Source organism: Aphelocoma coerulescens, chromosome 14 (genome assembly GCF_041296385.1).
Source record: "Aphelocoma coerulescens isolate FSJ_1873_10779 chromosome 14, UR_Acoe_1.0, whole genome shotgun sequence".
Taxonomy (NCBI): domain Eukaryota; kingdom Metazoa; phylum Chordata; class Aves; order Passeriformes; family Corvidae; genus Aphelocoma; species Aphelocoma coerulescens.
Window position 1 is genome coordinate 8637223 of NC_091028.1, and position 13249 is coordinate 8650471.

Consider the following 13249-nt stretch of genomic DNA (forward strand, 5'->3'; position numbering starts at 1 on the left):
AGGTTTTAACCAGCTCTAGGGAAGAATGTGGATGAAATGCCTCAATCTCTGTTCTTTGTAGACCGCAGTAAGTGCCCAAAGTTGCAGACAGAATTCTGTGTGAGGGAAAGGGCTGTGGACAAAATAAATGCATTCAATATCTAATACTGCAACCACCTGCACTAATATGGACTCCCCTCATCCTCTTCCTTCTGCAGGTAAAGAGGATTTAACTAGACACTTAAGGAGGGAAAAAAGCTTTCTGCCTTTTTTTTCACCATCTACAAAGAGTCTTTCCCTGTTCAGGACACACTAGAGTATTCAATAGGACTAACACAGCAATTTCCTTATCTCCTATTTCTGCTCTCAGAAGATCAAATTTGTTTGGAACTAACAAACCTGGCAGTAACACTTACATTCATCACAGTAACTGTTTCCACAGCAGGGAATAACAACCGCATCCGTCATTATATCCTTACAAATGAGACACAACAGCTCATCTGGAATAGGATCATCTTCTTCTGAGGAGGAGGATGGCTCCTCGGGTAGGAAGGGAGGCTTCTCCTTCTTTCCTATAGCATAAGCTTCCCTGGAAGTAGGGTGGGGAAAGCAAAAGAAAAAAGTTAAAGGGAAAACTCTTCCAAGCTTCGAATTTTATCAAAGATAGATAATATGTGGAATTCTTCGCCCACTCCATCAGCCTTCTTAAACACAGCTGTTCAATTTGAACTACTTTTCTATAGCCCTAACACAAGAAGAGGGAGGGAGGAATTCTCCTGCTGAACTATCCTGTTCATCGGATCAACTAAGAAATCAGTTCAGACTAGAAAAATGTTTGACAGCTCATATCAGGTGAAATGAATCCCAGCTCTCCTTTGCCAGAGGCTAAATGTAAATTGGAGGCTCAGGATAAAGCTGGTCTCTCAGTAATTACATTTTCTATCTGAAAGAAGTCTGTGTTACAGCTTCCAAAAAAGGACATCCAGGAGAGAAATCAGAAGGGTTACCAAGTGTATTTTAGAACAGCCACTGTGCTTAGCACACACAAGTGTTTCCCTAGTTTATAGCTACAGGAAAACGTGAGCCTGCTTCACATCTGAGGGAGGGAATCACAGTCCAACAGCTGCTTTATCACACTTTACATGAAACCTTTGAAAGACAAACTAGAAGCAAAATGAGCTCCCAGAGAGAACAATCCCAATTACAAACCCTGCTGAAATGTTCTGCAGAAATAGTCTCAGCACACCTCACATTTAACCAGCTCCCAGGAGTGTGAGCAGCATGACCCCTTATTTTAATGTCAGGCAGCAGCATGGATTTTAAAGTTGAGATACGGTGCCAGTGCTTCCTCCCCACAATTCCAGATGTTGGCCGATGTGGCTGCACTGCCACTCACACATTTCTGCCTGCTTTCTCTCACTCCATTTTTGGATCAGTCCAACCAATCCCATACTTACGCATCTATGGTTGGAATTGCGTATTTCCCAGTGTTGGTCAGCATGGCACCCTTTGTGTTGGGGTCCTTCACCTCCATCATAAAACTTCTTGGAATTCCTGTGCTTTTTTTAATTCTGGGAACAGACTCGAAATTTTTGTCCTGTTAAGAAACACACACATATCTCAAGGCCCACACTGAAAATGAGATTTCAGCGACTATTTTAAACACAAAAGCCTTTAACCCCCTCCTCTTACCTAGCATGTTGGACTAAGACACTCTTTTCCCTAAAAAAATGCAGCCAGGGTGTTCCAGAGGCTGGAGCAATCTTTTGAACTCACTGACATTCTTTGGCTTAAAAGAGGTTCCTTAAGGAACCTTAAGGGTGAAATCCCCCAAACCTGCTCCTCCTCCAAAGAGCAGTTCAGAGGGAGCTGGATTCAAGGACTTGGAGAAACCTATTTTGAGATATATCAAGCTATACACAAGGGTTCACACAGAAAGATATATGGGAGTATTTAGTGCCTCTGACCTAGCAAAAATAAAATTTTACATTTATAATTCCAGGTTTTTCTTGAATCCAAAGGGTTTTGCAACACTGCCATGTGACCTCTGTATTTCACACCAAAAGATACAGTTCTTACTGTGAGTATTCACATGTTATGTAACTCTCCAGGTAAAAATTAAAAACTGAGCACCCCTCCAAGTCCCCCAAATCTTACCCCATTAGTTGGACAGTTCTTTATGTAGTGCCCAGGTTTGCCACAGCGAAAACAGGTGTACGAGGGTGGAGGTGGCCCCACAGGTTTCTTCATGTAACTACAAGTTTTTGGGGAAAAAAAGGAAAAGAGATTAATGTGTCTCTCTTGTTTAAAACAAACCATCTCGACAATTTTTACATCAATTTCAAAGAACAAGTTTCACATTAGCAACACTTACTTGACTGGATCATATTCATGGCCAGACTGTGTCATCATAGCTTTTATTTTATCCTCCTCGGAAGCATTGGCTTCAGCCAGATTGGCAGTCTGTGCAACAGGTAATTATTTGACACACACATTAGAAACACATTTAAGCCCACACAGCCCAAGACAACACCACTCATCCAATCCTGTAAAGAGCAGCACTACACTAGCTGAGCTTGCATGAGAGCAGCTGCTTATACCAAACAGATTTGTGCTGAAGATGGTCTGGGGAGTCCTTATGCCATGACATGATGTTTATGTGCCTGAGAACCTACTAGAAAAGAGCACTCTTGGGCACTCAAACCTTAGGCTCTGTTTGTACCTTACAGCAAGACTTGTGTAACCAATCCAATTTCCTTCAGAGGACTGAAGCTATGTGTAGATAAACCACAATATCCAGTATTTTTACGCTGGATCCAGGATTTTTAAGCTCCAGACTATATGCAGGAGAAGCTCTCCCCTGGAAGAGGAATTAAGATGGATACAAGCAGCATTATTTACATTTTGCAGTATTAAAAGGACACAGAACTGCAGAGGTGGGGCAGTTAGGTTTGCTTGCTGAAACTCAGCTTCAGACACACAAGTATTAAAAGGACTAAAGGCTTAATCCCTCAGCAAGGCAAAAGATTCTTTTCAGCAGAAATTTGATCATCAGGAGCTGCAGGCAGTCCAAACTGCATGTTCCCCCCTCCTAACTTCTTCCTGTGAAGTGATTTAACCACAGTGAACAAAACCTGCAGTCTTTTTCCAGTTGACTATGTCCTTTTAACACACAAATTGTAATATAAACCTTCTGCACAACTAGATCTTCAAATTACTGAAGCCAGCCGATTTTTAAGTTATATTTGTTCAAATGTTTTTATTACACACTAGTCCAGATACAAGCAGGGTCTAAGGGAGTGACTGTAAATGACTTGGGCCTTCAAGCACCTATCACTCAGCTCAAGCACTCATGGTTTGGTTTCGTATGCATTCATTCACAAAAGCAACCAACTAGTTTCAACATTTTATTAAATGGTTGTTTCATATACACAGTGTTTCTCCACAGTAACAGAATCCGGATCGCCAGCTATGAAATCATTTCCATTAACAGTTACAGAAAGCTTTACAGATAATACTTGACTAATTTGTTTGAACCCAAACGGTTTACAAAACACATCCAAAAGCCACAAAACATTAGTAGGAATAGACCAAAATTCAAATATGGCATTTCATACATAGTAATAATCACCAGAGAACTGTTAACACATTGCCTCCGTGCTGAGCTGGGCTGCACTGAGCGGTTAGAGGAAGTAACAGTGCTGAGCCGCTTGGTGTCATCTTCCTGCATTTTTCTGAAATACTTAAATTTCCTCAAAAGCTTAAATATGTAGCCCCACCCCTCGGACAGCTTTGCACATTTTAGAGTAAAACTTCACATGAGGTTACAGACCCGAGGACACATTTAGGGACAGCACTAATGGGGACCAATTCTTTTGGTGGCTACCTTCCAAACTAGAGATATTTATATACACAATGTTTTTGGGGTTTTTTTTTGGCCAAATGTACACAATTTAATTTATGCAGTGAAGAGGGAAAAAGTTACCAGTGGGAAGTGATTTCTTTTTATTAGAAATGAACAAACTCCAGCCTTTATTTTGAGGACAAAGAACTAGCTGCTCTGCCTCAGGCCCTGCCTACTCTACTGCCTGTAGCTTTAGGGACTGGTGGTTGAGCACTTGCCTGTCCACACAGTGCAGTCACTAGTGCTTTCCCAGACAAATTACACATTGGTGAGCAAAAATGCAAGCAGTTCCCGAGCAAAACATGGCATTACAACAGTTCCAGAAGGTCACAGCTGCTCAGATGCCACACATACACATTGGTATATTCCTATAAACAATGAGGTACATTTACACAATTTACACAGTCTGCGTTCAAACAAATTAGATCGGGTTGTCCACTGTATAGATCCCACAATTTATGGAATTGTGCAGCGTTCAGAGAATGGGTCTGTAACTATGACTAGGGATTCAAAAATAGCCATGCAATTGTCCATGGTACAGAACCGCTTCTCTTGTGGCTGGTCACACCCCCCTGGAATGTCCGTAACTTACAGCCAATTAAATTCTTCTGTACAAACTGGGTTAGTTTCCAACGCAAAATTAATGAAACGTATGAAAAACGGTAAAACAGCTTCTGAAGAGCTTCTTCTTTGTGTCTTGAGGATGAGTAATACTGCAACATTATGCTGAGGCTGATAAGGTACTCCCCTTCTATCTTCCCAAACTGGGAACTACTCTTTACAGGATAGTATCAAAATATACACACATTTTAAAGTTGAAATAAATACTTTAAGTTAATAAAAATTAAAGGGGGTTTTCCAATTACAACAGTTATCCACCTATAGATCACAGTATCAATTTAAAAATAGGAAGCAAACACTTTTTAAAGTATTTGACAAGAATATATATATACCTTAGTAAGCTGGGCCAGAGAAATAGATGCAGAAGAGTCATCAATCTGTTCACAAAAAATTAAACACATATTCAAGTTCTACAGTCAGAACACAGCAACAGTTAACCACTACTATAGTCTGAATGTCTGCACTATATCCCCCTGAGTGTCAACCAGATGCAATCCCAACCCAGTGTAATTTGTATTTATTCAAAACAAAGTCCAAATCCATAATGGCTTAAGAGTATCTACATACTTATGAGAAAAAATTAAAATAACCAACCCCACTGGAGATCTACTTTTTCAAAAAGGTAAGGAAGCTGTCATTTTTCAGTTAAAAAGGACTTTAAAAACTATTTAATTGAGGAAGAAGTATCACTCCAGGTAACTTAATATTAGTGTAGTTTGTAAATGAATCAGTGAATGTCTCATCATTTCTAAATGCACACAGTGATGATTTTGTGAACCCACATTTGCCTGTCAGAATGAAGGCCAGGCCCAGCAGCCCTGAAACACACACCCTGCCCCTCCTGTCAGTACCCAAATAAAAGCCAATCGAGAACAGCAGCCACAATCTGCCGCTTTGTCTGGAAAAAAAACAACTGCTTAAATCATTTACATAAAGGTGTTTATAATGACAAAGTAGACTATAAAAATTATGAAAACAGATTTCTTGTATAAGACCACAGGCCCTACCACCAGATCAGCTTGGAAAGTGTGAGAATTTAGATTATTCCTTGCAATTAGACCAAACCTGATCTTTAACAGCAGCCCAGTGCTAAATGAACAAAGGAAAGTGCAAAGCATACTCTTGATGATAAAAACATGCATTCAGAGCACAAGCCTGGAACTTTTGTCTCCATTCTTCTCCTCCCAGCTGCCTATGGAACAGCTCTCAGGAACGAATTCCTCAGGCTAGAAGCCAGAGAACTAGTGCTGAAGAGCAGTTTTACCACAAGTAAAGAGGTTAACTCGATCTAGTTGCTTCTGCAGTACATTGAATTATATCATGCCATGAGCAGCACTTGAGCTACACAACAGTACCAGAAAGACACCTGAATCACTGCTTATTACCTCTAAATTGCCCAAAAATGTAGAATAAAATTTCACAATTTGAACTGAACAGCTCTCCAAGAAGTCACGAAACAGGTCAGCAAAGAGATTAAAACCTTTCCTTAAAAAGGTGTTGTCCTTTACTACCTAATGTAGTGGAGAATTTGAGAGAACAGTTTTAGCAGACTCTGGAAAAAGTATCTCCATGCAAAAGACGATTCCTCACACCAGGAAGTTGTTTCTCTTCTGTGTTTTCATGAAAGCACACAGAGCATTCCTGTATTACTGACTACAGAGCTCTTGAAAATATGTCTTTGGAGAGGAACACAGATCTAGACAAAAAGACCTTCATTCCTCTGCAAGTCTTACCACAAGTTTCACCTCTCCTTCTTTCCAGAATGCTTTGTACCTAGTTCTGTTCAAATGGAGGTCTGCACAAGCATTTTGAAGCTTCATGCTCCATATGCCACTCTTTTACATGTGAAAAAGCAGGCCAGTGTTCTGTCAGGGCAGGCACAGCTATAACTTCGTGGTTTTTTTCAGATGCAAAGAAGAAACTAGGAAAGCTCTGGCGCTAAATGGTCTAGTACTGACCAGGAACTAAAACACAACAGTTAATAAACTATTAATTCTTTCCTCTATTTTTTTAGGAAGCTGCTATTATACAACCTGCAGGCAATAGTCTAATTTCTTAAAAGAGGCGATATTGAACAGTTACCAAAAGCAGCAAACAGATGATTAATGTACTCTTCAGTGCATTTGCCTATGGCCATTTTTCAATGATCCTATAGTTTTGCCTATTTTTTTTCCTTTTAAATTTTGTATTGAAGTATTTCCCGGCAATCCCTCAAAACAGTCAAGTAGAAACAACATCTCCATGAACTTGTAGGCAATCCTAAGATAACAGTGCAGAATTATTGTAAAAAAATCCCCAAAAAACAACCCAGAGAAAGTAACCCCCAAACCCTAAACTCAACAGCCAATGTTTTAACTCTCATGTCATGCAGCAGACTGAACAGAAACTAGCATGAAGCCAAGTGGGCAAGGGGACAGAAAAGAGGAGGAAAAAGCTGATCTCACTGCTGGAGTGCTACACTGAAATTACAGGGCTTTCCCCAAACCCCACAGCCTGGCTACACTAAGAGTTCAGCCAGGGAAGCTCCCAGTTGCACCTGATGGTGCTAAACCAGCGAGGACAGCTCGGCCCTTCCGCAGCCTCCAAGGAGCCTGGAAGGTACTGAGACACTGACCCTAAAGAGAAAGGCCCCATGCCCTGGCTTTGGTTGTGCCAAGGGTGGAACGACAGCTGGCAGAAGAGTATGACAATGAAGAAATACTAAAAAGAAGACACTTTTGTGCATCCTTTAAAAAAAGAAATCTTAATGATTTTAACTTTGCAGCTTTACTCTCCATCAATAACCAACAAGATTTACTCCAACTACATCAAGACCCAGCTTCTGTTCTGAAATACATGCAAAAATATGTGTATTACTAAAAAAAAAAAAAAAAAAAAAAAAGGCAAACAATCCCCCCACACCAAGACCTGAGTTAGCTTTAAGAACAAACTATTTGTGTCTCCAGCCCCAGAAGCTGCGGAGGCTGCAGGGCTTTTCCAGTGAGAGAGGGCCTGTACAGAGGGATGCAAGGCTTCCACCCTCCCAGACCAGGGACAGTCAGAGCACACCAGGGAATGGCTCTGCTTTGCTTTTCCTTTCCTGCTGTTAGTTCTTACTCACCCTAAGTCTTCCCTCCCACTCTGGGATTTTTCCTTTTTTGACACATCTACATTAGCTTATGGTAAGATGCTACTGAGCAATGTAATACAGACATGCCAGGGAACACACGAGGCTAAAAGAATGTTAACTTTATTTATGAACATGTGGTTTGTGTTTATACACATGCTAGTAAACAAAAAGAAAAAGAACTGTTTTCAAGAAATAAAACCCCATCTGAATTAGATCAAATACTATAAACGTGGTTTACATAAATGCATTACATTAACTGCTAGGGTCACTGGGCCAGTTCAGCTAACTCCAACTCACAATGAGAGGCATTAATCTCCAAAAGGAATTTCAATCAATCCGCAATAGAATTATGGATGTTACATTTAGTGGTTTTAGACCTACACAGAGCAAGTTATCAATTTGAGGTTGATTGTTTCCGTGGGAACCAGAGGCTGTATTCTTCCCAGAACACAGCCCCAGAGTTCAGGAATTTCTAGATTAAGTTATCCTAATAGCTGATCAAGTGATCAGAACCAATGATCCAGGGTTAGTGTAATGCCTCACACCAGTCTAGTGAAGGAGAAGCAGTTATACTTAAAATAAAGATGAAAAATAAACCCCACCAAGTAGTACTTTGATACTCTAAGGACTATTGGAAAAGCATAGTTGCACACAGTACTGACCCAAGTGGCACACCAAGATCTAGCCCATCACCAGGCACGGATTTCCGTGTGGGATTATATGTTAGCAGCGGAACAACAGTGTTTGCAAACCTGAAGGAAAATGCTGCCCCTTTTCCAAATGTGAATTCCAAGTGGTGGTATACTAAAGAAAGGCTTAACCTTTGGGAATTACAGCAGCAGCCAATCCTGGAGTCACCCAGATCCAAAAATGTGCTGCAGGCAGAAGTTAAGAAAAGTGACAGGGATTTCACCCCACAAATGCCCCAGGCTCTAACTTGGTGCCAAAATTTGTGTTTCATATTGTCATTTGCAGACTGTTGAACTAAACTGCTTCACCAGATAAAGAGGGGAGATCAAATGCAGGACTTTAGAATACCACTCTGTGTAGCAGCGATATTGAAATTCACGTCAGGCTATTAAAGACATTTCTGTACTCAGGGGGGCCCAAACAATATCACTTCAATTATACAGTTTTAGGAACAAATACCCAAATATTTAAGGACACAAGAAGGAATCATTTAGCTGCACAGAACTGTCCTGAAAACATCTGGGATATGCTGGGTTTGGTATTTGTTTGAACCCCCAAGTCAAAAGTAAGGAACAGCACCAAGTTTCACAATAATGATTTCTCAGTGGTTTTTGATAACATTTTCAAAAACCATTAGGCAAAAAAAAGGTATTTAAAAACAAAAGCTAAGTGATACAATGTGAAAATGGCAAAAAATACACTCCAAACAGTTTTTATTGCAAGAAACAAAAAGCACACAACAACCTATACAAACATACATATCACTAGCTATAGACAGACAGATGTAGAACATGGTACCATGTTCAGTGTGCAAACCTCGAGCCTACAGGATCTGGAAACGATCATACATTATCTGTACAACACAGAGTCATACAGGAGAGATTCTGGCATATTCAATATGAAATACAATGCATTACTAGGCACAAATACCAATATTCACATTAGAACTCTGCAAATGATGGCATTACCCAGTTTTTACTATGCTGAATCAAATACAATGTATTTACAACATACACTAGGTTTTACTGTAAAATATATTAAGTTAATGTTTGGCAAATTAATAAAAGGCTGTATTGTTTAGAATTAAGTGCAGTGTGTAGGAAAAAAAGTGTGAGATTGTGTTTTTACATACTGCTTTTGATGTTCCACTCACTGGCTCACTTCGACTTCTAGAAGAAGAAATAAAGGTGATCAGAATTTAAAACAAATCACTTGTACCCGACACAAAGATTCCAGAATCTGAACATCACAACATTATGCTCCAATACTCTAGCGCATGTGGACATTTGTTTATAACATAAACTGTTCTCTCTTGGTACATTCAGTGCAACTAAAAAACCCCCCAAAATCACATTTGTACATTGTGACAAATTACTCAAGACTTACAGATCTAGAACACAACAGTGCAAGAGGAGGTCCTCATATATTTTGTCTCTGCTCTCTAAGTATCAAACCCATGAAGTCTGTACTAGAGTTCTGTGTTCTTAAATAATCAATCATCGAAGCATGGGGCAGCTTTGGCCAACACGTACATCCCTGGTATCACACACAGGTACCAGATAAAGGGCTTCTGTTTCTATGAAAGAACAGTGATAATCTACAAGTGCAAGTCTGCTCAAGTGAAAAGCACAGTCACGTGACAAAGGGGCAACATAACAGTGTCAGCAGCACAGTCTCTAGAACAGTGTTTCTTTGTGGAAGCCCAAGCACTGTGTTCAGAGATCTACTATATTTAGCCATCAAAGTGCCAAAATATTAAACATGTTACATATGCTATATTGACTAAAAATAGTAGTAGAAATGTCACCTGAAAGTAGTTTCTAGGATTTTGTGCGATTTAGGAGTCCTGTGACAAAAAAAAAGGTCTTAATTGCCAGAATTTGCTATAAAATAATCTTGAATATGTTACAATATTTTAGGAAATATGTATCACATTTGAAAACTTGCTGAGATTCCACATACTCGTTGGTCTGGACCTGCATGCTCCTCATCATGAACCACACATGCAGCCACTGAGAGAGTTAACAAACAATCCACACATCATCCAAAGAGTCCCATGAGCAGAAGCAATGCAAAGCCTGCTGGGGAATTCACATGCCAATGGAGAGGCTCAGCTTCCTGCCAGGCTAAACCCCCCAGGCTCCCAATTATACCTCCTGAAGGTGAGGAAGTACATGGAAATACTTTTGATTACCACACAACAGTTGCTTCAGCCATTCACTTAAGGGTGAGTAATGCCTTTCTGAAGGCCTCTCCACCATTCCAGCAGACATTCCCCATCCCCAAACATTAACCAGCCTATCAGAGGTTTCTGTGGTGTTTCCAGGTGAGGAACAGAAAGCTCATCTGCCTGGTTAATTTTCAAGTCTACCACAGCAGTGCTGTTCTTTCCTGATCCACCCACACCACTGATGGAATCTTTGATGCCAGTTTTGATTCTCTGGAGGGCTTTACAACACAAGGAGAGGTGCACTGACAGGACAGCACTCAGCACACACTGAAATGAACCCCCAAAGCAAGGCTGTGTTTACAGGCACAATGCTGTGGGTGCAGAATCCCAAAGGAGAGCCTGGAAGCACTGCACCAACTCCTGCAGTAACATATCCCAAGGATACATGCAGAGCCACATCCATTCGGGGTCTTTTGCTTGCAAATGGTTCATGGGTACCAGGACGTTGCGGTATTGTTTGTTCAAGACACACTGTAACTCCTCAGGGTACTTTATTGAGAACCAACATTAGAAAGACATGGCAAAACCACAAGCTAATAGTATCTCCTGCTGGTTGTGAAGAGGCATGGCTTTAAGGACGATAAAAAACATGCCCATTCCAACAGAGCTGATGTAGCTGTTATCGATCTGGACTGTATGAAAACATCAATGCAGCAAAATCCTGTAGTCAGGATTGCATTTGAGTGTCTGTGATTTTAATCAATACTGAATACAGAGAATCAGGTGTAAACTTTAGAAATATAGAATTAAAACGTGGAGCACAGATCCTATCTTGGGTACAGACACACTCAGAAAGGTAATCAGTACATTTGGTAATGTGCTACACTGCTTCTGAGATTTGAGTTTGGACAGGATTAACTATTCCTTTATGGTACTAGCACAAAAGCCAGTACCCTTTAGGGTATGGTTCTTTTTCTCTTGCCAGATACCATCTTTAGAAAATGCACAGGAATCACTTAGGAATGAAACTTCCTGTCTGCATGGTTCACCAGCTGGCAACCAACCCCTGGTCTTTCCTCTAGAACTGCTATACAACTGCCCAGGATCTGAGGCAGAAAAATACCTGTCATATCCTGCTCCACCTCCACCAAATGCAGGCAATACTCCCAGAATCAAACTCTTCTGAGATGGGAACAAATGGTAAGCTTACACTACAATGTGTACCTGTCTTTGTTAAAAAGGCAGGCACATACAATAAGAAATCTCCCCATGTAGAGGAAACAGGATCTGCACTTGAATCTCAGAAAAATAAACCCCAAAACAAACTCAATAGAATCATCTCAGAAGTTACCATTGCTGGTGTCTGAACACCAAAATCTAAGTCTCCTTTAGGACAGACACATTGAAATCTACCCCATGACAACAAACACCAGCAGCAGCTTTAACAAGCAAGCTACAACCCGAGTGCCTCTGCAACGCTGTCAGTAACAAGGTGGGCACACTGACCCCTCCGAAAGAAGAGAATGTTTGGAGTACTTACATAACGTATGTTTTGCTGGTAGCTTTAACTCCTCCAATAGGGATTCTCCTCACAATCACCGATGAGTTCTTGGGAATCAGGGCACTATCATCAGTGTATTCTGGAAACAACATCAATACAGAAAAAGCGTTAGTCAATTTGTAAGAATGTATTTAATATGCAATTACAAAGCACCTTTGAGAATCCCTTTACAGATTTAAAAGCAAAATTTTGTACGTAACATCAGGCTTTCTCACTCTCAACACACCAACAGCACCTGTCAAGGAATCTTCAGGTTTGATAATCAAACACAAGCAGCAAAATGGTTTCCAGTTTTTAAAGTTAGTTTGAATGTCAAGAGCAAAATGGTTTCAAGTGACACTAAAGCAGAGTCTGATAATGCATCAGGTTCTTCCCTGATCTGTTTTAAGCTGTTTTTGCTTCTGTCTGGCTATGAAACCAAGAGATCTCTGGAGAAAAACAAATGACAGCCAAGCCTCACCTGCATAAAACAGATTCTAAAGTCTGTGACTGCTTGTCCTGAACAAACCAGGCACCAGTTAAAGCAGGGAAACTCTGCACCAGTGTTTTCAGTGTGTTAAGTACACCTGACTCCCCTCTGCTGCCCTGCTCAGGCCTGGCAGAACAGCAGAGCCACCAGCTCTGTGCTTGGAGCTGCACCATCCCCAACCACGCTGGGCAGCTGCTCAGGGCCTGACAGAGAAATGCAACTGAAACTGGCAGCACTGGAATTTGGAGCACAGAAACCTGGGGGAGGTTCTGAGTTTGCTTTCACAAGTAGGACAGAAGTGGCTCAAACTAAAGTGGTACCTACCCCCTTAAGCTCACCATCCAGTCTGAATTAACCAAAGGCATACAAGTTCTTTCCATTCACTTTCTGTAGAGAAGAGAGACTCACACGAAATGACTTCTGAAGGCAGCCTTGAAAAGACTTTGGAAAAGAAGCATGTGCCTGGAGCTATCCCTCGTCTGCCTTGGCCTGTACCGTGCTGGTTGCCTGAAGAGAAGAAAAGCCTCCTGACCTTTTACATAAGGCCTAAACAAAAATCCAACTCTCAGACACACTTTGAGTAGGCTTAAAATGCAAAGATCTCTCCATAAGAATGGTTTTTATATGGAACTTACACAGGCTGGATAGGACTAAATATTGTAAAGCACCATGAGCAGTCCTTCCCTGTGATGTGCCTGCAGTGTTAGCTATTCCAATCCCTTACCTTTGCAGACTGAATCAGAACC

The 13249-nt window shown here is 40.9% G+C and overlaps 1 protein-coding gene across 4 annotated transcripts in view; it reads right to left on the bottom strand.

Annotated features, from left to right (window-relative positions):
• Window positions 1-13249, bottom strand: part of RBBP6 (RB binding protein 6, ubiquitin ligase) — a 29176-nt gene that overhangs the window by 10442 nt on the left and 5485 nt on the right. For 2 of the 4 annotated variants that reach the window (XM_069030147.1, XM_069030145.1), the window contains exons 2-9: window positions 12014-12113; window positions 10111-10149; window positions 9436-9472; window positions 4837-4881; window positions 2354-2442; window positions 2137-2233; window positions 1437-1576; window positions 396-568 (exon numbers count right to left, since the gene is read on the bottom strand). In XM_069030147.1, the coding sequence (XP_068886248.1) occupies window positions 396-568; window positions 1437-1576; window positions 2137-2233; window positions 2354-2442; window positions 4837-4881; window positions 9436-9472; window positions 10111-10149; window positions 12014-12113 (720 nt within the window). The remainder of the gene's footprint in view (window positions 1-395; window positions 569-1436; window positions 1577-2136; window positions 2234-2353; window positions 2443-4836; window positions 4882-9435; window positions 9473-10110; window positions 10150-12013; window positions 12114-13249) is intronic. The other 2 variants (XM_069030146.1, XM_069030148.1) reach the window with 1 other exon arrangement.